The sequence below is a fragment of the Rhipicephalus microplus genome, chromosome 4 (genome assembly GCF_043290135.1).
Source record: "Rhipicephalus microplus isolate Deutch F79 chromosome 4, USDA_Rmic, whole genome shotgun sequence".
In the NCBI taxonomy this organism is placed as follows: Eukaryota; Metazoa; Arthropoda; class Arachnida; order Ixodida; family Ixodidae; genus Rhipicephalus; species Rhipicephalus microplus.
Window position 1 is genome coordinate 101,448,250 of NC_134703.1, and position 26,130 is coordinate 101,474,379.

Below are 26,130 nucleotides of genomic sequence, written 5' to 3' on the forward strand. Positions count from 1 at the left end.
GCAGCGTGGGGCAGTACACAGCGGCAACCTTGAGACGCTGCTGCTACGTGAGGAGGGCTCGCTACAGAAAGAGGCAGGACAGGTTGACCGGCGGCGGCAACAGCGGTGGGACACAAGGCCGCCGCTTTCAATAGGCGGATCCCGCCTTTCGTCGGCGGCAACGACGACGACAAAACGTGAACCGCGTGTGTCTCGCGCAACACAACAGCCCCAGACCCTCTCAGAATGCCGGACCACTCTTCGCCGTCGTTGTTCCCCTAATCGTCGGCGTGGACGGAAAGCGAAACGTCGTTACAACGAAGGGCCTGCCTGTCTTCTACGAGGCGCTCGAGCAAGCGATGATGAAGCGAACCCCGCGCTTCTTGAACGTGAAAGGAAACGCGATGGGCTTTCTCTGAAGTATGCGAGGGCCGAGGTCGTGTTGTAATAACGATTCTGTTTGTCTTAACCTCACTTCACTCTTACTTTCATCTTCTTCGTTGAAGCAAAACTGAAGCTATGAGTGTTGCAATACAGAAGATGTAGTGAGGTAATGCGTGCGTTTGGATTGGATAAACTTTTATTTTTATTGGATAAACTTTTATTTTTTATTGGATAAACTTTTATTCTTTATTGGATAAACTTTTATTTTTTTTATTGGATAAACTTTTATTTTTTTATTGGATAAACTTTTATTTTTTTATTGGATAAACTTTTATTAATGCGTGCGTTTGATATGGACTTAATTAACTCTATTATGGCTGTTGTCAGACTTATCCCCGTATTCACAAACGCTTTTCCACTCCACTTTCACCCTTCACTTGACAGAGTTGAACACTGCGCCACTGCTCGGCTGAAAATGACGCTGTGCTACTCAAGAATTGCAGCAGAATATCGCAGATAAGCAGTGACTTGCCGTGCCTATAGAAGGCGCTCTCATAGGCTTTCTCAAGCGAAGGTGAAGCGTTGAGTGAAGGGACGTTCTAGAATACGGGGGTTACACCCTGTTGTCTCACTCGGAAAAAAACTAAAAGTCATCTTTATAATTGTATATTTTTACCGTTAAGAGAGTGACCATATCTCCACATTTTATCTTTTCAAACCACTTAGCAGCCTTGTGTGGAAAAATCATTACTATACACTTTAGTTAAATGCGGGCCAGTGAAACATAAGTTTGCCTTTTGTGGTGACATTGAGATGGTCTATTGTTTCACTTCTATCAAAACGACTCGCGTAAAGGAGGGGATATTGTTAAACAGCGGTCATAAAAGACGAGGCAATTAAAAGTAATAAAATGTAGAGATGTTCACTTGTTGTGTGCGACGGAAGTGGCTGAAAAAAAGGCATGGTTAAACGCACCAGTAACATTGTTTGAAAGTGCTTTGCTTAACCTGTAGCTTTGCAACATCCAAGTATTTTTCAATAAACGAGTTGGAAGCTTGTTGCGTACACCATAAATCAATAAGACCACTTCTGCGTAAGAAATTTTTAGGACCCGTTTTTAGCAACCCTTTAGGGCACATAAGGGTCCGTTTATGAAGCCGAAGAAAAGGCATAGTTAAACGCATCAGTAACATCGCTTGAAAGTGCTTTGCGGAATCTATAGTTTGGCAAAACTTAAGTGAAACTCGCTCGCTGGATTCCGTGCCGACTGGCTGTGCCCTCGTGATCTCCGACGTCAGCGTAGCTCTGGCCGACTGGGCTGGCCCTACGCCATCTCCTGACGCCGATCTCCGATGACAACGTAGCTCTAACCTGCTGGACTTGCCCTACGCCATCTCCTGACGCCGACAAGAGCTCTCGCATGTGGTGCCCCGTCCCCGGACTCCTGTGACCGTGTTTCCATCTTTCCTATCTCTCCTATTCCTCATATGTCCTCGCTCACTGTCCCAGTGCATCTTTTCTCTCTATATACCTTTAATCCTATCCTTTTAATCCCTCCTCACCCCCATCCCTTGTCAGCTACTGTTGAGGTGTCGCACCCTGATGCAGATACTTAAGGGGCTCACTTTACTCTTCTTTTCCATCTTATAACCACTCCCCCCCTCCCCTCCCCCCCCCCCCCCAAAAAAAAAAAACGCGTTTTTAACGTGTTGCGCACACAGTAGATCAACGAAACCGCTTCCGCGTAAGAAAAGTTTTAGGACTCATTTTTAGCACCCCTTTAGGGCATTTCGGGACCCTTTTGGGGACATTTTTAGTGCACCTTTACGGCCCCTTTCGGACTACTTTAAGGCCCCGTTTTTAGGATCCCTTTTCGATAAAACTTGATTTGATGACTGAATGAGTTTGAAGTTCAGTGGACTGAATGACCGTCGAAAAATAACTCTGGTACAATGAGAGATGCCAGAATGAGATATTCGGGTGAATTTTCATTTCACTGTACCTCCTTGTGATTAACAGAGCGAAAACACAGACATAGACTAGAAGTGTTCGTATGTTTTGTATGTTCCTGTTTTTCAATAAAAATTGAGTTGAAAATCAGCGCTGTGTCGTGTCCACTTCAAGTACACGTCTTGGTTTTCGCGCTGTTAGCCACAATGAATCTGCATCAACTTGCCCAGTTTACCATTTTATTCATTGGGCCTACGGACGCAGCGACTAAATCGAGGTACACGATCCAATTCTGCTCTTTCCACGCAATGCAACTGTGGCCGCTATACGTCAGGGTGTCAGACTCGTGACTCCGAGCTGATCCGCATAACGTCGTAGCCATTTAACTGCGTTCGTGAAACTGTGGCGAGGAAACTTCCGTCTACGCCAATGATCCTAGAGTATCCCAGGCACAAAGAAGTCGTTACAGAGCGGGGAGTCACGATCGACCTGGCAGCATAGTCAACGCGTGGTGTGCTGAATGCTCACTGTTGTCTCCCTGGTCATAATGAACACAAACGCCCAATTAGGCCTTACATAAAGTTTCGTTAAATCGGTCCCACAACACTTTCCAAAGTAGTCATCGAATGGTTCATTAAAAGATGTCATTGCTTCAAGGAATCAGCTGCAGATATCGCCCGACACAGCGACAATGCTATGAGCGCTCTCAGCTGAGGAAATGTAAAAATTTTAAATGTTTCGAAGGAAGAAAACAGCAAGAAGAATAATAAGAAAACGAGGGAGGTATACTACGATGAATCATACACGGAGCAAGAACACTGTAAATAAGAGTCAAGATTCATATAGTTGAGGAGGAAGATTATTGCTTCATTGTGAACCACGTATCAACTTTTTGTGAGAAATACTGAAAAGCAAGTTGTTTTTAATCACATCAGTGTTTACTACAAGCAGAGACCCTAGATAGCTTCTTGCTTTACCGAGAAATATAGCCCGCTAGAAATAGAGGGTATGGCTAGCTGTCGTATAGTGTGCCAGAACAGAAAACTACAGCAAAGTAGTACTTTCTTCCCAGCTAACGACAATTTATGAGATAAACTTCACTGTGGGTCATGAAAACGTATTCATATTTGCATCATAGGCACGCCGCAGATCGATTTTACTCGAAAACGTGAAACAGGCGTGGTCTACGCCGAGTCAAGTTAAAGGCGCCCATTTTTGATCATCTGTGGTATATTATAATGGTAATAAACGTTACTGCAAGTTTCTTGTGGTGCAGGCTCGTTATTTGCTGACATCATAGCATTTATTGTCACGTTATTCATTACTCCTGTAATTTTGTTTTGTTTCCATAGTTATGACTAATTACTCATAATTGTTTTGTTGAATTTCTTTGTACTTATGGACTTTCTTTAACAGCAGCTCCGTTTTCAGTCCCGTGCAATATGACCTCCTTCTGTATAATGCCTCAATGCGCATATACGTTTGATTATGAATAAATACTATTCTTATTTCTTGTAGTATCTCTTTATTCAAATACCTTCATTTGGATGTCCTGCCAGTTTTTGGGACAGGTCAAACGTCCCACAAATAAAGTTTTTTCATTCCATTCCATTCAAACGTCCCACCTATGTGTCAGCCAAAAGTTCTTGAATCCTGCCAGCTTCCTATAGGCGCGCCGGCCAACCGAACGCAGATCTTCAAGGGCAGAGCTGTGCAAAATGCAGTGCCTCCTCGTGCGCGGAGACGATCGCTAGAGGCAGCATTCCCAGCGTTGTGTTTTATTTCTCGACATTCTAGTATGCACAGTATGTGTCACCTAGAACAACAGTCGTTGCATTAACCTGTGTTGCACAGTCTTAAACCTATTCAAGGCAGCTATAAAGTCGTATTAAGACAAGGAGATCATCTTTGACGATTACCTCTAGCTTGTCGAGCCCCTTGAAGACGGCCGAGTCGACCCCCTGTATCCGGTTGTCGGACAGGTCGAGGAGGCGCAGTTCGCGCAGTGCCCGGAATTCGTTGGTGGCGAAGACGGGACTCAGCTGGTCGCCCAGCAAGTTGGAGCCCAGGTGGAGCTCCTGCAGCGAGCCGTGCACGCCCTCGAGCAGCCGCTCGCTCAGCCGCCGCACCCGGTTGTGCGACAGGTCGAGCACGCGCAGCGGCACGCCGCTCGCCGTGAATAGCTGCGCCTCGAGGTCCTGGACGCCCGCGTGCCTCTGGGAGAACCGGTGGATCCGCTGCCGGTACGGAAGCATCGGGAAGTTGCCCTGCGACGACATCATTCGTTTTGTTTGAGCATGAACTCGAACTGAGCAGATGTGCGCCCAGTCTCCTACCATCTGGAATATTGATTGGACTCGTGCTGTTTTTAAGTGCAGGAAAGGCTTGGACCCCGGACAAATTTTTGAGACAGTAATCTAACCAGTAAGTCACACTTATTGAGCATACTCTTAGGAGACGATTCAGCACAATTTATGTCACCGCCCATCCTACTAGAGCTCGCTGCCTCACGAATCGGCTACCATGGCCTCCATCGCCTTGGTGCAACACCACTATCAGAACAGATCATTCTGGGACCTTGTACCACGGTTTCACACATGCACAAGGCTACAGAAGCCCTGTTGTACTACTTGAAAACGACCGGACTTCACAAATGCTTCTTAACCAGCAGAGCGAGTTCCTGTTCTATGTGTTATCACAAATATGGTGCATTGCCTTGTTCTCTTTCTTTTGTACTTTTTTCTCTGCCTTATTTATTATACACCTTCCCATGTGTAGGGTGGGCAATCAAGCCAAAGTGTGGCTAACCTCCTCGCCTTTGCCCTTCGTTTATTTCGCTTGACCTTGAGAGATACAGGTGTCTTGATTAGTTTCTTTCATGTTCCGGTCTGTTTTGTGCATGCTCAATGTCTGTGGCGCTAATCGCGGGTCTTATTCCATGAATGCAGGGTATTGAGCATCAATCGAATGCATGTGCTGAGCGTGCGGCCAAATAAACATCTCCAACGTTTACTAAAGTGCCTCTCTCATGATATCTGAAGAATTTCATTACCGGAAAGCATTTATTTCTCTGAAATGCGCATCTGCATGTGAAATATGGACAAATTCGGTATGGATAATAATAAGAAAGACACGAACTGTAGTCCGTAAGAATGTCGCGAGGAGGCCAAAGGCAAAAAACTTATCTAAGCAAGCTCGAGGAAAAGCTGTACCAAGCCTGCAATCACGGGCACGTGCGCGTACTCGCAAGTGATAACTGTGATCGAGAGATTTCCGCTGTCTCGAGTGTACATAGATAAGCTTTATCTGCCTTCGTCGCAACGGAAAAGCGTAAAAAAAAATATGAAGAAGGTATTGAAAGAAATGAGGAGGAAATACACAGGCATGGTGCTGTACTGCAGACAAAACGCTTGCTTTGCTGACAAGCTCGTTTTCTGAAGTATACGTGGAAGCTTGCAATCTGGACTCTCTCGCCTCATACTACAAGCCGGCCTGGGCTATACAATGACGTGACTTGCTATTATTATTATTATATACCCGATGAAATATTCCACAAAGCGCTGCTTTAGATTATATACAACACAGACATTGCAGCATACATGTGATACATACGCACCAATCATCCTGAATGTCAAGTTTCTAACGAAATTATCACCATAGCTACGATAATAAATAACAATGCATAGATTATTCTCGCATCCCCGAAGTGGTGGCGGTTTCGTAAAAGCTACGCTAAAGTACAGCATGCGTTACCTTTACCACAGCTTGCGCTATTTAGGAAGCCATCCTAATTTCTCTGGTAAGCGTTGATTTGTTGCTGCAAGTAATCTCCCGTGAATCGAAAGCGGCCCACACCTAGATTCGATTTCCGCCTTCATTCGCTTTATACTGTACGGAGTACATACGATAGGCGGAATTCATGTGGTATTTGTCACAACGCGTGTACGTGTGACGACTCGTGCCTCCCTTAAATATGAGAAAATGAAAATAATGATATACGGGGTTTCACGTGCCAAAGTCACACCTCGATTATGAGGCACGCCGGAATGTAGAGGCCCAGATTTCCAACCACGTGATGTTTTTTTTTTTACCTGGACTGGCATCGAACAAAACACATGTCTCTACACTTGGCCTCTATTGAAATGCGACGCCACGGCCGGGATCGAACATGCGACTTTCGGTTGAATGGCCGAGCACAACAGCTGAGTATTACCGAGGCAGACCTAAACATTGCATTCTACAATATCTGTTAGCGATAGCTGTACTTATTGTTGCTTGTATTGTTTGTGTATAATTATGTTCCCACTCCTGCTTGGGCACGACTAGAATCTGCAGCATTTATAAAAAAATAATCACGGCACATCTGCGAAGTGAAAGATGATGAGTGGGAAAAACAGTGGGTTCGTTTGCTGTTACCGTAAATTATTCGTGACATTGACCACTCACGCACGCAAGTGAGTGGCAAGTGGTGTACAGTTATATTCGATGTTTATTGGTCATAACTGGTATATGTTGTGTCGAGTTGTGAATTTCGTTTTGCATTCATTATTACTGCTTTGTGGTATCAAATCAAGCTTGAAGTTGGCAGACACGAGGTCTGGGCACGTTCGCCTGGTGGTTGTTGGTTGTTTCCAGGCAGACGAAATGCATCGTAGAGCACATCGAGTCGTCATCTGCCGCACAAGCCCGCCGTTGTCGTGATAATCATCGTCATCATCTTCATCATGATTATCAGTGGCGGATACTGCGCACAACCTTCGACCTTAAGGAGCTTCACCTCTAAAACATGAAAAAGTTCACTTTTACATTACAGGAAGGAAGGAAGAACAACAAGAGAGAAGGCAGGGAGGTTAACCAGGCGCATGCCCGGTTTGCTACTCTGCGCTGGAGGAATGGGAAAGGGGCGTATATAGATGACAGAGAGAGGGAAAGAGAAGAGAAAGAGAGGAGAAAACTGTCAGCACATGGGCTGACGCGTATGCAACAGTGGCACTATGCAAAAGTCAAAGTTGTTCACATAGGCCCGTAGTCCTCAGCAAGCGAAAGAGGGCTTTGACTGCCTTGTGAGCCGACGAAAGACGAGGACGGTGCTCCAGCAGCATCTGCACAGAGTGGCCGATCGTCGAATTCTCGCAACGCGTCAGAATTTTCTGTCTCTGAGAGGCAAATCAGGGGAAACGGCATAGCAGATGGTCGATGTCTTCTTCGGTGCCGCACACCCCGGCAACGCATTCCGTACTGTCTGTCACTCTAATGAGGGTTGTATATGCTTTTGTGAAGGCAACCACCAACCAAAGTCGACAAAGAAGATGTGTGCACAGCTTACCTGGAAGGCGACCCTGTCACAGTTTATTCCAGTGCCGTTGTCAGGAGGCCCGACGAAGTAGCAAGAGCACGGCTTGAGCATGGGCGCCATGGACGTGAAGAGCTTGGCGCATGGCACAGTGACAAAGCGACTCTCCTGAGCCGTCACCAGTGCACTGACCGTAAGCACGACCGCCAGAGGCCGCAACCACCGCACCGTCGAGTCGAGTCCGAGAGCCATCGAGGACCGCCTGCGCAGTGTGTAAGCCACCAATCAGCGACGAAAATCCTCATGGCAAATGAAGAATAACGAAAAGTGCTTAACAGAGCAAACGACAGGGGGAGATAGAAGAGACGAGACGGAGCGCTGGACTAACAACCAAAGTTTATTGCAAACCAACTGCAATATACAGGAAACAGTATATCTGCGCATAAGCAAGCGACACAAGCAGAATCGCACATAGATGCGCCACACGGCGTACATTCACAAGAACCGGTCGCTTATATACACATGACATGCACTGTGTATAATATGGGATATATATCGTGAAGCTTATGCCATATTAGTCTCGAAAACATTGTAAGAAATGAGAAGAAGGAGTCACATACAACAAGCCGGTAACAATGCAAACTATCCCAACTCGCATTGTGTCTTCGTGTCTCTATGTCGGTAAGTCGTGTTCTCTCGTGCGGTTTCTAGGCCATGACAGACTATAGCTCTTGCACTAAGTACACTACATAAACAGGCGCAAAAGCACCTGCAATGTGCAGTGTTAACATTATCATCGGGTCAAGCGCGACTGCAGTTTGCGAAAATACACTCACATTGCTTAAATGTCCGCCGAGAGATTTTGGCGAGGAACACAATCATAAAGCAAGATTTAGAAATGTGTCGTCCTTACCGACCGGAACCTGAAATCGCGATGTTGTTTCATTATCGTTGTTACTGCTGCTGTGTTGTCTCAGTGAAATGTTTGCTCTTTTAAAAAGAATGGTTTTTGTGCTCTAATATTACCCGCATATGTGATCGCGTACAAGCAGAATGACAGGAAAGCATGCACCTTTAGCGTGAATTGACATTGAAACCAGTGACCTTCTATAAAGCGATCTGTCAGCGTGAAACAACTATACTCTGGCGCATTCTCATACTTCCAAGGTTTCTTTGCGCAACAGTTATCATCGGCTAGATGTAGGCTCATTGACCTCTGAAATTTACAGAGGCCCATCAACTAAGCCCCAACTACGTCAGCACTTTACAACGTGCGTTTGTATGATAGTGCTATAAGCTAGGACATCATTACACGCAATGTTGCCAAACCGAAATCGATCCGAATGCAGAGTCACTGCATCGTAAATTCGTAACACCCCACTCCACGTAACAAAGGTACCTTATTATCGCCTCCAATAAAAGAGACAATTTTTTTTTCGATCAGAAACATTTTTATATGGCATATGAAGAGTCCCGCAGTGTTCGTGCAGAATAGAATATGTTTTTCTTGCTCCAGCCTAAGACAGCGAATTTCTTTCAGCTTGAATTTCATTTTATTTTACGAAAAGAAGCACTCGACAAATCTTTAGTGGTCCTTGTTAACAAACTAACCACCAATGGCATGTTAAGGCTACAGTGCATGACGCAATGAAAAAACACTTTGAAGATATCGGCAGTGACGCTCATTTTACGAAAACTTCCTGATCTTTTGTATCAGTTCAAAATAGTCTTGTACGTCGACAGCCAACAATCTGAAAAAAAAAAAAGAGCCGACACATAACGATAGGTGGGGGAAAACTGATTTTAGTGCAATATTTTTTGAATGCTCTATATTTCATCACCTCTTTAACACCCTTTCACATGCTGCTCAACGAGGAACAAGGGCAAGAAAGAACCTTGCAACTCGCAGCCTGCGGGCACGGTTGCAGTTCTTTTGAAACGGCGTTACATTCTCAAAAGTGTGCCGCGCACGCCCGCTCGGCATTGCTCACCGAGCATGCACCGCTTTCACTGCGGCGCTTCCTCGCAGTAGCACAACTGCGAGCACTCTATACAGACTCCGTGCAGCGAACACGTCCGCGTGCACCCGATACGGAGCAGCGAGAGAGAGATGTTCTGATTCCACCGAAGCTGTAAGGCACCTTATCCTGCGTGGAATACGGGGGCGTTCTAAAGGAGGAAAAACGAAAAAAAGAAACCGACTGCACATTTTTACTTTCTATGGCCGTACACGAATCCGAAACACCCCTTGTCAGAAGAAGCGTGCCATGTATGCGAGGCTTACCGAGGTGAAGGCACTTTCGATCGAGGCAAGCGGGAGCCACGAGGGACGCCTCGGGCTCTATCAAGGAGTAGCCGGCGCTCGATCCGGAGGTTATCTCACCGGTTCATCGGGCTGCTCTCGTTTTCTCTCGTGCCGGACTCGGTGGAAGATTTGGCGCCCGTTACGGTGACTTATGACGCACCGAGTGAACGCGAGTCGAGTTTGACCGCGAGCCGTGTGCCAGTTACGGCGTTAGTGCCACTTCTTGTCCCGACAAACCGCTCTATTAAGTTCAGCGACACCACTCGAAGAGGCAGGAAGCACGCGGTGTAATTCATCTCTCTCTCTCGCTGTGCCTTCATCTTTATCTTTTTGCTTTGTATTACATATCGTGTTTGATTAGAAGATGGAAGCGCAAGCGATGCGCTTGTTCCATATACCTTGCGCACTGATACCATCGTTGCATGAAGTGAAGTCCGCAGATACGAAGAATTTTATTAATTCAAACGGAAACAGTACCTTATCGGCGTCTTCGCCCATCTTGTTTTCCAACTTCCGTCTCGTCTGTCCCCATATTGAGAGGCCGTATACTACTTTTTTTTTTCATTCTGGTCATCCCGCTTTCCTTTCACCCCTCCTTTATTTCTCTCTCGCGTAGTTCTCTTCATAGTGAGATTGATAACTGCTATAGTTCTAACCCACATCGCTTCCTTCAAGCGTGTTTCCCTTACAAGGAACACGATCGAAGTAAAGGGTTCAAATGGATTAACAGAGTTCGTAGTTCGTAATAACTGCTCTTTTTTCAGTGGCAAAAGCTTTCGTGTAGTTGAGGCGTATTTTTTTTTTCAGACAGTGCTTCGGTGGCCCTGCACGAGGTGATGTTCCCTCGGTGAAATCAAGGGTCCAATGTGCTCCGAACGGATAGCGATTCCCCATAGTGCCGCTTGGCGTGGAATTCAGCCACGAGAGACGCAGTTGAGCATGACTCTAATGCTACTCAGAATGTATGTGCCTAACTAGAACGTAGAATACGCCGGAAATCCGTTTCACGCTGTTTTACGAACCATTCGTTCGTGCATAACGAGTAGGTCAATTCTGGCTACTGTGGCCGCAGATTTAAGGTCTTTGTTCGATAGTGTCGCCTCGCTTAGCACCTCCCTCGTCGCTTGAGGTCACCGTTGCTACTTTGAAACAAGTGAAGCGGGATATAACAAACAATGCACAAGACTTTGCCTCAGAATGGCGATCTTTCATTGTATTGTCGAAGGAGACTGAACCGTTATCGGCAGTTTGGCCCCGACTGAGAAATACCAAGGACAAGCGTCGCATTTTCAGGCGAGCTCGCCGCCAGTATGCGACGTGGACGCAATGCAGAATAACACCAATGTTGCGAGAATATTGATGGCTGCACGAGGCCAACACAGACATGCTTAAGCATACTTAAAAAACAAAAAGGTCCTAATTTTGTACGAATGAACTGCGCCTTTCGAATAATGTCACAGACTAACTCCCAAAAATCATGTTAAAATCGCATATTGAGAGAAAGGATGGGTATACAAGTTCATGACAAAGTGTTCTGACTTGACTGGTGCGCATCAATTGACGTTTAATAAAGGTAACTTGTAAGAACCGAGCGTTGAACCGAACCAACGAACGAGTTGTTGAACCGAACCGAGCTGGAGCCATTAGTATAAGACGTTGCTGCCTGCCTTATAATCGGTACCCGCCCATTGAATGCGGTCTTCGAATACAAAAGGGCGCAGTCTAGATTTCCCTCACGACTTGCCACTTGCGTACGCTTTCTTAACGGGCGCACTTCGCTCGGAGCCTAGCTGCGCAGCTGAATATCGTGGTTGTGCCCGCGCTCGCCCTGTTACTACAGCTCCGGTGTGCTCTTTTGTTCGCGCGCCAAACACCGTAAACTATCCGTATACACACACGACGGAATATCAGTGAGCAGCATATTCCTTGTTTGCATTCCTACCACGCCTATTACGCCGTACTATAGCCGTGATCTGCCATGAATATACTGGCATGTAGAACGCCTTTTACGGATAAATTTCGATCTTCGTGAAGGGGATATGGCGAAGATATTCCGTTAAAACATTTCTGGGTCGCCCGTCGCTCTCGTCGATACATGTCTCTTTTTCTTAACGACACCATGTCTCATTGCGGCGTCATCACGCATTTAAGCCTTGAATTGGTTAGCATTTTAGTACATTGCATCGCTATCAGGTACATAGTACATTACATCGCTATCAGGTACATTGCACGTCGGTCCATTAGCCAGTGGATACATATTACTGCTTATTGATGACGGTTGACTTGGTCGCGCTCATGGGCGTCGGGAGGAGGGTGCAACAGGGGCGCTTGCCCACCCTCAAGCAGCAAGGGCACTTGCACCCCACCCAAGAGACGCCGACGCTCCCCATTACCCTGCAACGATGCAAAACACTTACTTTCTCGCCACCCCAACACTAAATCCTGCCGACGGACGCGCTTGACCAAGTGGAACAGTCTCGCACGTGTGCGGAAATTCGCCACACGTTACCTTTCTGCCATCTCCTTCATCTTTCTATTAACCCCTTCTTTCCCCCAGCATAGGGTATAGTTAACCTCGACAAGATGCTTTTCTGGTGTGGCGGTTTGGGCTAGTTTGTATGACATGACGATAGTTACAGCGTGACAACAGAACGACGACAACGTCTCCTTCGTGTCCCTTTGTCATCGTTCTGTTCTCGCGCTATAACTATCGTCATCGCCTTTTCTAGTTTCATGGCTTAAGCAATTCTGTTTCCCTTCCGGTTTCCTCGGTAGGTTATGTTCCTGGCTCTTTTGTCTAGTGCGATGTTCACTGAATCAAATTGCAGCGTTGCCTCCTCAAAAGTTCGCGTAAATGAATAAATGTGTCCACGCCCATCAACTCTGTTAAAAAAACAACAATAAAAAACTAAGTATTACTCGCGCTGAGGCTTTTACTTCCGCCGTGATCAACCAATGACCTTTGTGAATCGTACGTCTCTTCAGTATGAATAAAAGAAAGTTGATTGCGGTCGAACAAGTAGATGCGGCATGATGCTTCAAGCTCGAGACAATACACACCGCCAAAAATTAAGACACACACCCATACTGTGACGGATGACCGATTCGCGGAGCTCCGTGTTGTGCACATGTTAACTGGCGTTTGCTCGAGCTCCTCCTGAACGGCACACAGCGCGAGTGTGTGGTCGATCTGGTTCCCACACACGCATCGCACTATACACACATAAGGCACGGCTCACTGCAGTAGTATGCAGTCCGAACGCCACGAAAGGATACACCACCACCGCCGCCCTTCGATACCTTCCTCTCAAGTACATATATAAAGTATATATAGGGGAGCACGTATGAAGTTTCTGCACGGTTGTTGCTGTTTGGTGGGCGTGCAAGCGCGAAGGACGCCTGTATGGCGGTCACCTGCCGCTCGTTCGGCCGACTCTCGCTTCGGGCAACGCGTGGCCTAGAAAGCGAAACGCGACGGAGCCCGCTACTGAGATCAGCGTGAGAAAATGGAGGGGAGGACACCCGACGAAGAGCCGAAGCAGCCGCTCCACTCAAGAAGGGCCCGAAGGCGTCTCGGTAGCGTACGAGCGAGGCGTCAATAAAGCCCGCCTGCCAGCGTGACCGATCTCTTGATAACAGGGCGCCGCTGTTACAGTGAAATTAAGAAACGGCCGCGTGGTATGGTTAAGCTGTAGGGAGGTCACGCCATTTTATGGTGTTACAGGAAGACAGGAGAATGGTGCGAGCTTGAGACGCCGCAGGTGTTACACATGGTGTCTGTAAATCGTTCACTCCGGGGTGGCGATTTTCTTTGGCGCGTAGAATAAGAGACTGGTGGCGCACGTTCATATTTTTTTTTTGCAAGTGAAGAAAATTCTGTGATTACGCTGTGCAATGTGTATTCCTTCGAATTCGAGAAAACTATCTAAAGACCATATTAATGAAACAAACGACTATTTTCATTATATTAATTTCTTATCGCCCTCTTGCAGCGACTGATACGATAACGTAGACAAGTCGTGCCAGTCAGTGTCAAAAACAAAAATAAAAAAGAATAAAGAACAATTGAAAAAATATTTTACGTACACCGGTACTACGTGTATACCTTTGTTTTCTTCCAGATTGTTAGTAACAATAATATCTCAGGTTTAACGTTCCAAAACCGCGATATGATTATGGGGGACGCCGATGGGAAGGTCTTCGCAAATTTCGACCACCTGGTGTTCTTTGACGTGCACTGACATGGCAAAGCTCACGATTCTCTATATACCATAGAGTTTCCTACAATACTTACTAGAGGGAACTCTGGCGCTAGTGTCTATGGGAGTTGCAGCGCACGGCGCTTCAACGAGCATGGGAATGATGGGTAGTACACACATTTGTCTAATCTTCGTACTTCTGGCCTGCCTTTGGCTCCGTGTGTGTTCAAGTGGCTTAGAGCTTTTTTTCTCACAAAACAAAAATCAGCAAATATTCAGCGATTTCGCTTCACCACCCCATTTTTTTCGACTTACCTTTCCAAATTGGGTCAGGAAGTTCAAAAGGGTTCAATCTTTCTTTCAAAACAAAACCGAAACACAGCAGTAAACGAAGCCGCAAGTACGATTCACCGCCCGCCAGTACGAAGACTGGGCAAATGTGTGTGCTGCCCATCATTCCCATGGTCGCTGAACGATCGCAGCGCCAGAGTGCCCTCTAGTTAATTTTGAGAAACTCTGTGCTATATACAATTTCGCCTCCAGCGAAATGCGACCGCTGCGGTCAAACCCACGACCTTCGGAAAAGCGGTTAAGCGCCGTAACTTTAGATCAACCATGACGGACATCGTCAGTAAGCGACGTTGTTGAGATGCGTTGGCATTCGCAACTATTTTGGGGAATGCTATGTACGTTGTACCTATAGTTGCCTCACATGACAACACATTACAATTTCAGTTACACGTTTGCTGAGGAGGTAATTGACTGCGACTGCCGATCCCCGGGACCAAAGAAGATACCATGTTCGTCGAATGTGCGGCATTCATTCGCAGACTCGCGCAAACGGAAACGAGCCTTAAATAACGGTAATTTTGACCGGAAACGATGCTTGACTCAAAGTAAAGCCGCGCACACTGTCATGGACAGCCTTGGAGTATAACACGAGACGACGGTGATTAGCCGTACTGTACTTACGAACCGGCATCTGCAAAACAAAACATGACCCCTGTACGTTGCGGAGTATATAGCCAACTTCCGGCCTCAGCCGTTGCGTGTTACCGCATGCGTCCTCACATATACAGCGAAAGAAAGACTCCTGGAGTCTGTCCAGCAGAGAAACTCACTATATACCACCTCTGAATGCAGTCACTGCGGTGCCTCAAATTTTGCGCAAGGTCAGTTTAGTATATATGCGATCTTCCACGTCCTTGAGTGGCCCGGTTGTATGATATAGTGTCTTGGCACGCTCGTAAGGATGTCTCGCTGTCTATTCATCAGAGGACCGCGGGGAGATGCATGCTTGGCCACACCTACCTCTCTTCCATCTCTGTTATACACAACGACGGACATCGAATGAACCACACTTTGTGAACATGCTACGTCGAGGCGCGACAAGCGTGACGGCGATGCGAAAGCAATAACACGACGGCGTGAAGCTTGTCTCAGGAAGCAAGATTGCTATTGGTATAACAACAAGAATCGTGTTCCAGGCGTACTGCAGGTCTTTTACTGTTTATTTATTTATTTATTTTTGTTACCCTCAATTGCCGAAGCATTAAAGAGGGTAGCGGGTGACAAAATAAAAAGATACGAAACAACAAAACAAAACGTGCTATATGTGAACAAGACTAAAGCAAAATAACATCTCTATTCAGTGAAACGAAACAAAAGTGACATTTGTAAAAAAATAGTATCAAGAGAATCACAGAGAGAAAATAGTGAATGTGGTAAAGTTCTACAATACTAGCAAAAAATTTAAAATAAAAAATTGGCTCAAAAATACAAAAAATCAAGAACCTGCTGGAAAACGATGGCATCTTGACACGCGTAGACAGAAAGTCATGGAAAGGGGAAATAGATGGGATGACAAGGGAGAGCAATCTGGGAGTAGGTGAGCTGATTAAGAATGACGAAAGGCGAAATCAGAGAGGGAAACGATGTCACCTGGTAGATGATTCCAATCGTTTGATGTGACCGGTATAATGAAGGAGCAATAAAATGTGTTTTAGCAGAAAGTATACCTTTAACCTTATGTTTGTGGTCAATGCGAGAGGAATGATATGTGGGAGGCATAATGAGCTCACTACGCAGTACTGGATGATGGTAGACCTTATGGAAAAGGCAAAGGCGGAAGTACTTCCGACGTAGTGATAAAGGTGGCAGTGACAAATGGTGTTTCATTGCTGTAACGCATGATTTACGGTGATAGTCCGATAGAATAAAACGTGCAGCGTTATTTTGAATCAGCTCAAGATACCTGCACAGGTGCCGAAGCGGTGGACAGAAGGTATTACACACCGTGGTTGATATGTATCTCAGTCCTTTTATATTTTTGGCACCATTATTACGAAGTGACCCATAATGTCAATCGATTCGCTATGCGCTTAGGGTATGCTTTCTAACGGGGACATCAGGCGGCTTATAAAGTGAGGAGATATCGTTACACGCCATAACTCCGAGACGAGAGAAATAACATGGTTGCGTGTTACATGCAATTTTAAATCATGCATGTTGCTACATCCAAAACTGCTCTCATTTTAAAGGAGTGTAGTAATTAAATTGTAAGGCAATTAGGGGAAGTGTTTTGACGCAATATCTGGATCGCATGAATGAAAGAATCAAATGGTTGCAGATGATGTTGGTAAAGCGCTGTCTGGGTCGCGAAACACTTGTCACTGAATGCGATCACGCGAGTATAGTTATGGAGTCATCAATAACGACAATGACAACACCACCAACAACAACGCCGACGATGATTACAACGACAACAGCAACAAAGATTTTTCCGTAGCGACAGGCAAGTTCTATTCGCGAAGGAAAGGTGGACCGGATGTACAATTTATCCGATTGAGGCTGTCACGTTTTTTTTTTTCGTAAATAAGAGTTTGATTGCCTTTGTGCGTGCCAAGATGGCAGCAGCTCAAGTGGCTTGCCCATACCATAAAATTGCAAATTAGGACCATGCGTGTCTAAGAAAGCCAGCACATTAGGACCGGAAATGGACTTTCGGCCTGTAATTACTTTGTGCTGGGTATATTTTGTGCATTTTTTATTCTTGGAGGTGGGAGGTCCGATGGACTTCGGATAAGACGAATACATTGAGAAACCATAGGGCTTGGAATTTCAACAGCGACAAAAAGGGAAAAAAAGCAAGACATTGATTTGCTGTCATTAAGGAACACAACAAGCGCTCAAGCATTGTTGGTAGTTGATTGTGTCTACGTGAACGCCTTTGACTATTGTGCAGTGCCACCACTACATACACGTCAGCACATTTACTGACAATGCTTTCTCGTCTCTTTCTCTTATCTCTATTCTCTCTCTCGTCTGTATACTCACTTTTCTCATTCCCCCAGCGTAAAGTAGTCAACCGGCCACGCGTCTGGTTAACCTCCGTGTATCCTCTCTTGTACTTCGTTCTGCTACCATAGTACTCTTCATATGTAGGCGTATGTGGGCTAACCCAACGTGGTAGTTTGGAAGCTAAGGTTTCACGCTGCTAAACTTGAGGGCACAGGTTCGACATCCGTTCGCCGCGCCTTTATTTCGGTAAAACTGAAATGCAAGAACGTCCCATGCGAGTTCTTATGTTTAGGTGTATTTTAGGGCCAGAGCAACCAAGCCGATGAAAAAAAAAAAAACTCTGCAGTCCTTCACTACAGTGCTCCTCGTATTAATATTCCAGTGCTGACACGTAAGACACCAGAATTTATTTTGGATTATTTTTTTTTCTTTTTGCTTCAGTATACTCATGTGTAGTGAAACAGAAAGTTTCAACTCAAATATGCGCTTCCCTCTGGAACAGAATGATCCGCTACTATATGTCCAATGATTACGGACGACCCATTATACTTCGAAACATTTCTCACATAATCAGGTAACTCATTAAAACATTACGAAAAAACCAGCTCTTAACAATGAAGTAAGAACTATGGTTTACCGGTTAGCACTGATTTCGGACTTATTTCGCTATAGTTGAATGGGCGGTACTCCTAGACACTCTTAATTAACTGCATGTGCACATCCTAGACGCTCCTAATTATCCGCATGTGCATTTCCTTATTCGCTAAAGTAATGGTGACACCTGTTGTGCTTCAAGTGGGGAGGTCCTAGTTGCACGTGCGGGGGCTTGTTTATTACGCGTGTTTATGTCGAGAGAATCAAGTTTGAATTTTCCACATCACGGCGAAAGCAAACTGAGTCTGAACACGCAGCTTACAGTAAGCGGCTATCCACCACTAATTGTTCCAAACTGCATTGCAGGAAAGCAAGTTTTACTATTATGACAATGGTCTATCGCAAAAGTGCGCGTTTTGAATGCATCTATCATCGTCGGATTATTCTTCATAAGCGTGAGTGCATGTCACTTGCTGACGACGCACTTGTGTATAAGTTTGTATAAGTTTTGCTGGTAAGTTTCTTTTTCCTTTTGAATAGCGAGATTATCAAGCTATTCCTTGCCATTACAGATGAGTCAGACCGTGTTATACAGTGGAAAGCATACACGTAATAACAACACTCTTGTTGACCTTCAGTGTGCAAGCTACAAATGGCTGCTTGAGGAAAACGTTACTCAAGACGTATGCAGATTTTGTAGGAGTTCACGTCGTACAGAAAATATTGATCGCAACGCAATCAAGTTAAGTTATGTGCCGAAAACGAGGTAGAAAAGACACAAAGTACGAAGTAAAAAGAATTTCTCGTAAATGCGCACATTTTATAGTTATTGTCGTGCTGAGAAACTGTACGACTGTCTTGTCTCACTGAGGTTTTACGTCTGAAAGCCACAATATCGTTGGTGGACGCCGTCGTGGACGGCTCCAAAAATTTGAACCAACGGATGTTTTTAACGTGCAACCAAACTTAAGTACACAGCCCTTTATAGCGTTTTCCCACAATAGATGAAAATCGATTCCGCGATCTTCGGATTAGCAGTAGATATAATATATGGAAGCAATACAAGCAGTAAGAGAGGAGAGAAAACGGATTACCTTCTACTGGAACTGCTACAGCTCAAAACATGCTGATAGTTTGGAATCTTTCATTGCTTAAAACATGTTTGTTCAGAACAAGCTAAGCATGAAAGAAAAATCTTTACCTTGGGGGCACTGTGCTTAAAGACAAACACTCCGAAAGGGCATTTGAGATTATCGGACATTGTGGTTTTATATTGAATATAAATAAATACAGCCCAGTTCATTCTTAAATTAAACGCAGAAGTGAAGTAATGATGCCAGGTATAACTCAAACAGTTCTTATTTACTGAAGAAAAGGAGCTGATAAAGGACCTTACGTGGACATCTTTAAAACAAAAAGCAGTCCGCTTGCCTTCAGTCGTGTTTTGGTTGAAGCCGGTAGCCGCATCCCAAATGGATATTTTTTTATAAAAGATAAACCCCTCCGTATATTTCCTCCTGGTTACACGCTGCAGTGATGGAATTCAGGAAAACGTTCGGTACCAACAGGCCAAGAGATCTGGTGCATTTAAGCTGAAGCCTGCTTCATAATCTTCTAAATCAACTTGCTCTCGCATTTTTATTTGTGTTCTTACTTTTCATGTCCTGCTCTGCGAACATTTTTTTCCCTTCTCGATCTACTGAAAGATGTGTCATGCACCGGGAACGTTGGCGTGAGTGTGAATGTAAGCCACCCAGTGAGTTTCGGCCTCTTCTGCGCCCAGTGGGGGATTATCCTCGCTTGAGGCTAGAAGACGAAGGCATTCGGGAAGAAGTATCAGGGCTTCGTTAACGCTTACGAGATATGCGTCACGGTGGATTAACTTTCTTTTCTCACTCGCTGTGCGAAGCTGCGACTGAACAACGGCAGGAGCAACGGCAGAAATATCGAATTTCGTGTACTTTTTAAATTATTTTTTTTGGGTCCCGGAAACGCTAAAGCGTTTCAGCAAGGCAGTCCTACAGGAGCGGATTACCAGTTTGAACCTTCATAATCAGCTCATCTCTAGGAAGAGCTTCATCGTTTCCTGTTTGTGGACTGAACGGAACTATTAATGCGAGCCGCTGGTTGCACCTTTTGTTGAAAAATACTAATGAAAGAAATGCGAGACTTACGCAAGTCTCTGCAACTCGGGGAGGGCACTGAAGCTATAAGTGTATAACATTCGCTTCCGGTCTGTGTGTTACGTGCTATACAAACAGCTGCGTGGAGGGTATTGAGCCTCTCTTTGTTAGGTAGATACGAAAACCAAGATAAGCTTTGTTCAAAGCGCGACGAAGCACCCGATGACTTGTGCGTGATGAACCCTCATGTAAAGCATGGACGATACGAGTGTGTGAACATATAGGATGTGTTAAATTTACTGTTGCGTGGAGGGTGACAATATGGTACACAGTTCAAGTATGTGAATGTCAATTCATGTGTAAGTAAATTTTATAGTACAAAGATTAGGTTTGTGGACGTCCATTTACGTGTCAATCTTGGACTTGCAGTGGCGTAGAGAAAAATATTTTTCGGTGTGGTTCAATCAAACTTCTTGTGTGTTCGTGCGTGTATTTGTTTGTGCATATGCATATGTACACATGCAAAAAGAAAAATCGGAAGGTAAAGATACTGAACCCCTCCAACCTCACCCTCCTACCCCACTCTCATGCCTATGCCAATACTGTTTTGTGGTTACTGAAAACTTCAAGATGAAAAGTATCATGTAGGTGAAACGAAGTAGCCAGAGCCCTCCTTAGGCGCCAAACTTTCATTAGGTATGCATTTAATTAAATAAATAAAGTTTTGCTCCATGTTAGTATGTGTCTAGAAAAAGTGGTTAACGATTCAGAGTACTAGGTACTCTACTATGGGAGAGCATGAAGCCGTTCCGGAACGAAGTCTGGACATTAGCACCACTTGAAGTGTCGTTCTTTTGTACTGAATACCACCGCCGTGTCACATTTATCAGGCAACAAATCAGTAAAAATGGTCCATGGTATCTGAACCAGTTAAATCGTTACAAAAGCAAGCGTTATCCTGAAAATTATTGCCTAAGTAAAATCATGATGCACACTGAGAGGACACTGTGTTATCACAAATAATTGATGACTTCCGCCCTGTAGGTAAAAAAAACCATATAAAGATATGGGTTTTTACTTATTGGGCCCTTGTTGTTTCTGATATATGTCAATGATATCGCAGATATAGCAAAACCTCATGTTAAGCTCGATTGATATGTGGGGTTTAACGTCTCAAAACCACCATATCATTATGAGAGACGCCGTAGTGGAGGGCTCCGGAAATTTTGACCACCTGGGGTCATGTTAAGCTCAAACTGTTTGTTGATGATTGTTTAATTTACGCGCGAGTGACTGGTAGGAAGGACCAACTGAACATTGTCGACTGTCTAAAGGAATTACACTCATGGATGAAGCTTCGGGAATGGAAATCAATTATTCGAAATCTACCCACATTTCTAGGAAAAAAGAAAACGATAATTCCATTTGAGTACTGTATCGGGAATCACACCTTGTTGACAGTTAATGCGCTTAAGTACCTAGGTCTCACAATAACGCATAACCTAAAGTGGCACACACATATTGATAATGTTTGCTCTAGGGCCTCACAAAAATTGTACATATTAAGAAAAAAACTGCAGGGTGCTAGTATGTACGTAAAACTTCTTGCTTTTAAAACTTTCAAACGGCCGATACTGGAATATGCCAGTATTGTCTGGAGTCCACACCAAAAAGTGCTTGTAAATAAACTTGAACGCATACAACGGCTTGCCGCTCGCTTTATATGCTCGAGATATAAGCAGAACGATTCAGTCATAAAAATGCTACAACTATGTGATCTGGAGACGCTCCACAAGCGCAGACGCCAAGATAGATTAAAGTTTCTTTTTCAATTATTAGAAGGTGAGTTTAAAATTAACAGAAATGAATACATAGAACAACCTGGGAAACGAAGCGAGAGGGCAAACCATACACGAGTACTGCAACCTTATTTTGCACGAACGAAGGCGTACCGTCATACTTTCTTCCCCGATGTCATTGAAGATTGGAATGGGTTACCGAGTAACATAGTCGATGCGGGTGATGTTAATGAATTTGTGCATTTACTTGATTTACATTTATGTGATTTATTGTAAATATTATTATGATTGTTATTCGTTGCATTGTGAATCAGGGTGTGCGTTTTTCGTTTTTAGTTTTTTAGTTTGGAATGCAGAGCTTTCACGGATTTGTATATATGTATACCTGGTTTATTATTGGGAGATGTATAGTTATATCCCCAATTTGTTTGTACAGTGTGTCGTACCTTTCCTGTAATGATACTAAATAGAGGGTTGACAGTATTTCTAAATAAAAATAAAAATAAAGATCAATGTTTCGGGTCATGCCCTGAAGGAAGAAAGAAACATACAACCTACTGTTCTGTTTTCTTCACAACGTCATGTTCGTTTGGAGCAGTCACCGCCAGCTCCGCAAAGAAGTCATGTCCATCTTTCAATTCGAGGGTATTACAAACACGAATCAAGTTTTTTAGTTTATGATTTAGTATACGCAGCCACTAAATGTTGAAACAGTTGCGGACGCGCGAAGACGACGGTGGCGCCTTAATAACGAACGGAACGAAGCGGTCGAAACAGCTCAGGTGCGTTTCATGTTTTCCTCCGCGTCGTCTAATCAACTTTCACGAACTCATCATAATCCGTTCACCAAGTAACCAGAATTACTTCGTTGCTGCTTAACTCTTTCCGCAACATTGTTCGCAAAAACGCCGAATAGCGACACTGTCCCACGTTCGACAAGACTGCGACCTTGCGCCCCAGTTCAGACAGACCTCCGCTTCCTCCAATCTAGCTCCATGGAATGCAAACAAGCCCATGCTTGTGCCTAAGTCGATCAGGAACAATAGCCGCCAGAAAATATAAAAACAATGGCGTTGCCCTACGTTCGTCCAGATTGCACCCTTCTGCCAGTTGATAAGAGCGTTTGTTCCCTTTCTTTTCCGTCCCCGTCAAAAAAATGTGAACAAGGCTCGCACGCTGGTGCGGGCAAAACTGCTCCTTTTCCCGGAAAGGTGAAAGCCTTCCTAGTAATTCGCGCGTGCCCTCGCCAAGGCACGCCACGAGCTGACAACGTCGTCTACGGTGAACATTTGTCCACACGGCAACCGGACGCGCTCTCTTGCCACATGCACGACAAGCCGGATTTCCTCGTCTTCACTGCGGCAGCGTCTCTCCGCCTGCATCCGTGCCCGTTGTTCCGTGAGCCGACGAGTCGGCGGACGACAGCACCATCCGGCGAATGCCACGCCAGCCATGCGCCACAATACGAACCACGCCGCCAATGTATAGCTATTACGGACACGCAAGGAAGCGCAGTGCACGCGACGGTGGACTACCGCCGCCCAATTTCCAGTTAATTATGTCCGGTCCTTTCCCGCGCCTCCTCTCGGTCATCTCTCTATCTCGAAAAATTGAGGGAAAGAAGGAGCAAAGACATAAATTGGGAGAGACTGAGGGAAGCCCCAACCCTGCGCGGTGTGTTCAAGTCGACGGCAGCGCGCACGCACGCCGCATCTACCGTGGCTCGTTAGCGCGGAAAAGAGAATGCGGAAGACCTCCGCTAAAGACAGATCAACACCCCCACCCGACGAGCCTCAAGTCCTTTACCCCCAGACTGCGTTGGGCTGGCGTAGCGTGCGCAGTAGAGTCTGGAAGTCCCGCTGTCGGGCGTGCGGGAAACACACACACTCGTGTGTCATCTCCAGGGTGGCACTCTCACCCCCCCCCTCCCCCCCACAAACACATACACCGCGAGTTCGTGCAGCGGTGAAGCGTTGAGGCACCGCTACTTCCAGCCAGTGAATGTTGTCTGCGAGCGCTTCAGGGAGCTCCCCGTTTTGCCGTGACTTACCGCTTGGAGTGAACAAGAAATATATAAAGACAGAAATCAGATACGAAAGGAACATGCGGATAGGCTGTGCAGCGAAGCGTGCTGTCATAGGGGCTACCTTTGGCCCTTTCTTTCTTTTTTTTTCGTACAGCTAAAAGGCCGTTCAAGGCGTGCAGAGAACTTCTGTGGGATCTCGACTGAATGAGGATAGAGCGTGTACAGAAAAATGTACCCAGTAATAGTCATACATCACGTTAATGAAGAAGGCAGAGGGGCTGCCTGCAAGAAACTGTGATTGACAAGCCAGCCGGATATATTGGCAATCTAGAATATAAAAGTTGGGCGAAGAGCAAGAAAGAACAACGCGAAATGAACTGCACCTCAGTGTGATGCCCATTTAGCAAAGTTGGCCGCCTTAAACAACCAACTCTGGTTACTGCTTTGTATTTTGCATTTGTGCCATGGTGTCTTGTTTTCTGCTGCCGCTCACAGCAAGCCGCAAGTTAATTCGAGGTTTCGTAGGTTTCGCTCTCTCTATGCGCGCCTGCTTAGCGTCGATAGTCTCCCTCCAACGGTGGCAAATTAGCACACGATATAACTTGTATTATGCTTCTCACGGGAAAGCGCATTTCCACGGCTAAGAAAGAGTAGCAGCAGGTGCCTCGCTTTAACTAGACCCACCCGGTTATTTCGAGGTAGACACGTGCTTGAATGACTGAGAAGGAAGTTTTCCTGTAACACCGCCTCGCAGTTGCACCGTCTCCTGTTGTCACGCGTGGCCGCTGATGCTGACAATTTGCATGCTAGCCACTGGAAACCCAATTTAGTAACTAGGTCTAAACGCAAAGTGCTCGCCGGTACACAAAGACACCGAGGGAAAATTTGTGAAAGAAAAAAGAGGTAAGAAGAGAGAGCGAGAAAGTGGGGTGTTATCGACTCCACTGAATTGCTCTCATGGGAACCACTGCAGGCAGCGATGCATTTTGTAAAAGGCCACACTTTTTCACTTTGCATGTGGTAGGTCAGTGCTTTTAGGTTTAATGGCACTCTTAACTCAAATATTGAGTGATAGATTCGAGCACGTGCGAACGGATCAATAATCACCTGCGATAGTATATTGACAGATTGGTCCCGTCGGATGAGCGGGCTTAAGGCCCCAAGAAGCGGCTTAGGAAGCCCTGTAGGGGGTAAATTGCGGTTTAGGCTAGGTCACAAAAAGATTGACGACTTCGAAACTTTGCACTTGGGTGAGTTAGAAAGAGAGCGGCACCGGAGGCAGGACAAGAATTTATGAATCGGTGCATTTCATTTCATCGTTCCTAGCCTCGTGTTTTATGTCTGAGACTGCTTTCTTTTGAAACCACTCTGATCACACGCGGGAACTGCAACTCTAAATACACCAATGTATGTCGCATACTGCTTCCATATAAATGTGAGCACTGTAGCAAATTATTTGGTGAAGAACGTCGTCATGTCAGCGCAGAGTGAAGCACTCCCACATCCTCTATGTCGTGTGATACGTTTGAGAATCGACTTTCGTCACAATACACTTACTATAGCTCGATACAATCGTCGAAAAGATAGCACCTTTCCCTTTACATGATATATCCTTCTCCTCCCAGCTTTCATTCGCAGTTCACCCCAGGAGACTATTCAGCACACCAGCATCAAGAGCAAAAACATGTCACCAATAAAGAAGGTCTGCGAGAACAGACCTTTCGAATTGCCCGGTACTTAAATGATACGGAATAATCAAGATGGTGCAACACCTTCATAATGGAGACTGGATGTCATTGTATTCCCTTTCATTTGCATATGTCGCTGTTTCCTTGTAGGATGCTTTCGCATCATGTCAACTTTACATGTCTGAACCCAGCATGGATGCACCTGTCTCAGATTGCCTGCAATCAAGACGGAGCGCATGAAGCTTTTGACTTCTTGAAGTTAAAAAACTGGAAGTATTTTCACACAGAAATAGACTAGAGGTACGTCGCATCAACCTTTGTGACGATAAAAGTACAAAGGCTGTAAATGAATCCACAGTTTGGAAACAAGCTTTTCGCATACAATAATTGTTGAAGTGAGGCTACTCAGAAATTAACCACTGGCAAACAACTGCGTTTGTTATATTTGTGCGAAGCTTTGAGAAAAAGGTTATAAAATGGCGGATGTTAA

The 26,130-nt window shown here is 45.3% G+C and overlaps 1 protein-coding gene across 1 annotated transcript in view; it reads right to left on the reverse strand.

Moving 5' to 3' along the window:
• Nucleotides 1–26,130, reverse strand: part of LOC142814517 (uncharacterized) — a 69,257-nt gene that overhangs the window by 15,331 nt on the left and 27,796 nt on the right. Inside the window, exons 2-3 of the mRNA XM_075893358.1 lie at nucleotides 7,640–7,868; nucleotides 4,233–4,580 (exon numbers count right to left, since the gene is read on the reverse strand). Of these exons, the coding sequence (XP_075749473.1) occupies nucleotides 4,233–4,580; nucleotides 7,640–7,858 (567 nt within the window). The 5' untranslated portion in view covers nucleotides 7,859–7,868. The remainder of the gene's footprint in view (nucleotides 1–4,232; nucleotides 4,581–7,639; nucleotides 7,869–26,130) is intronic.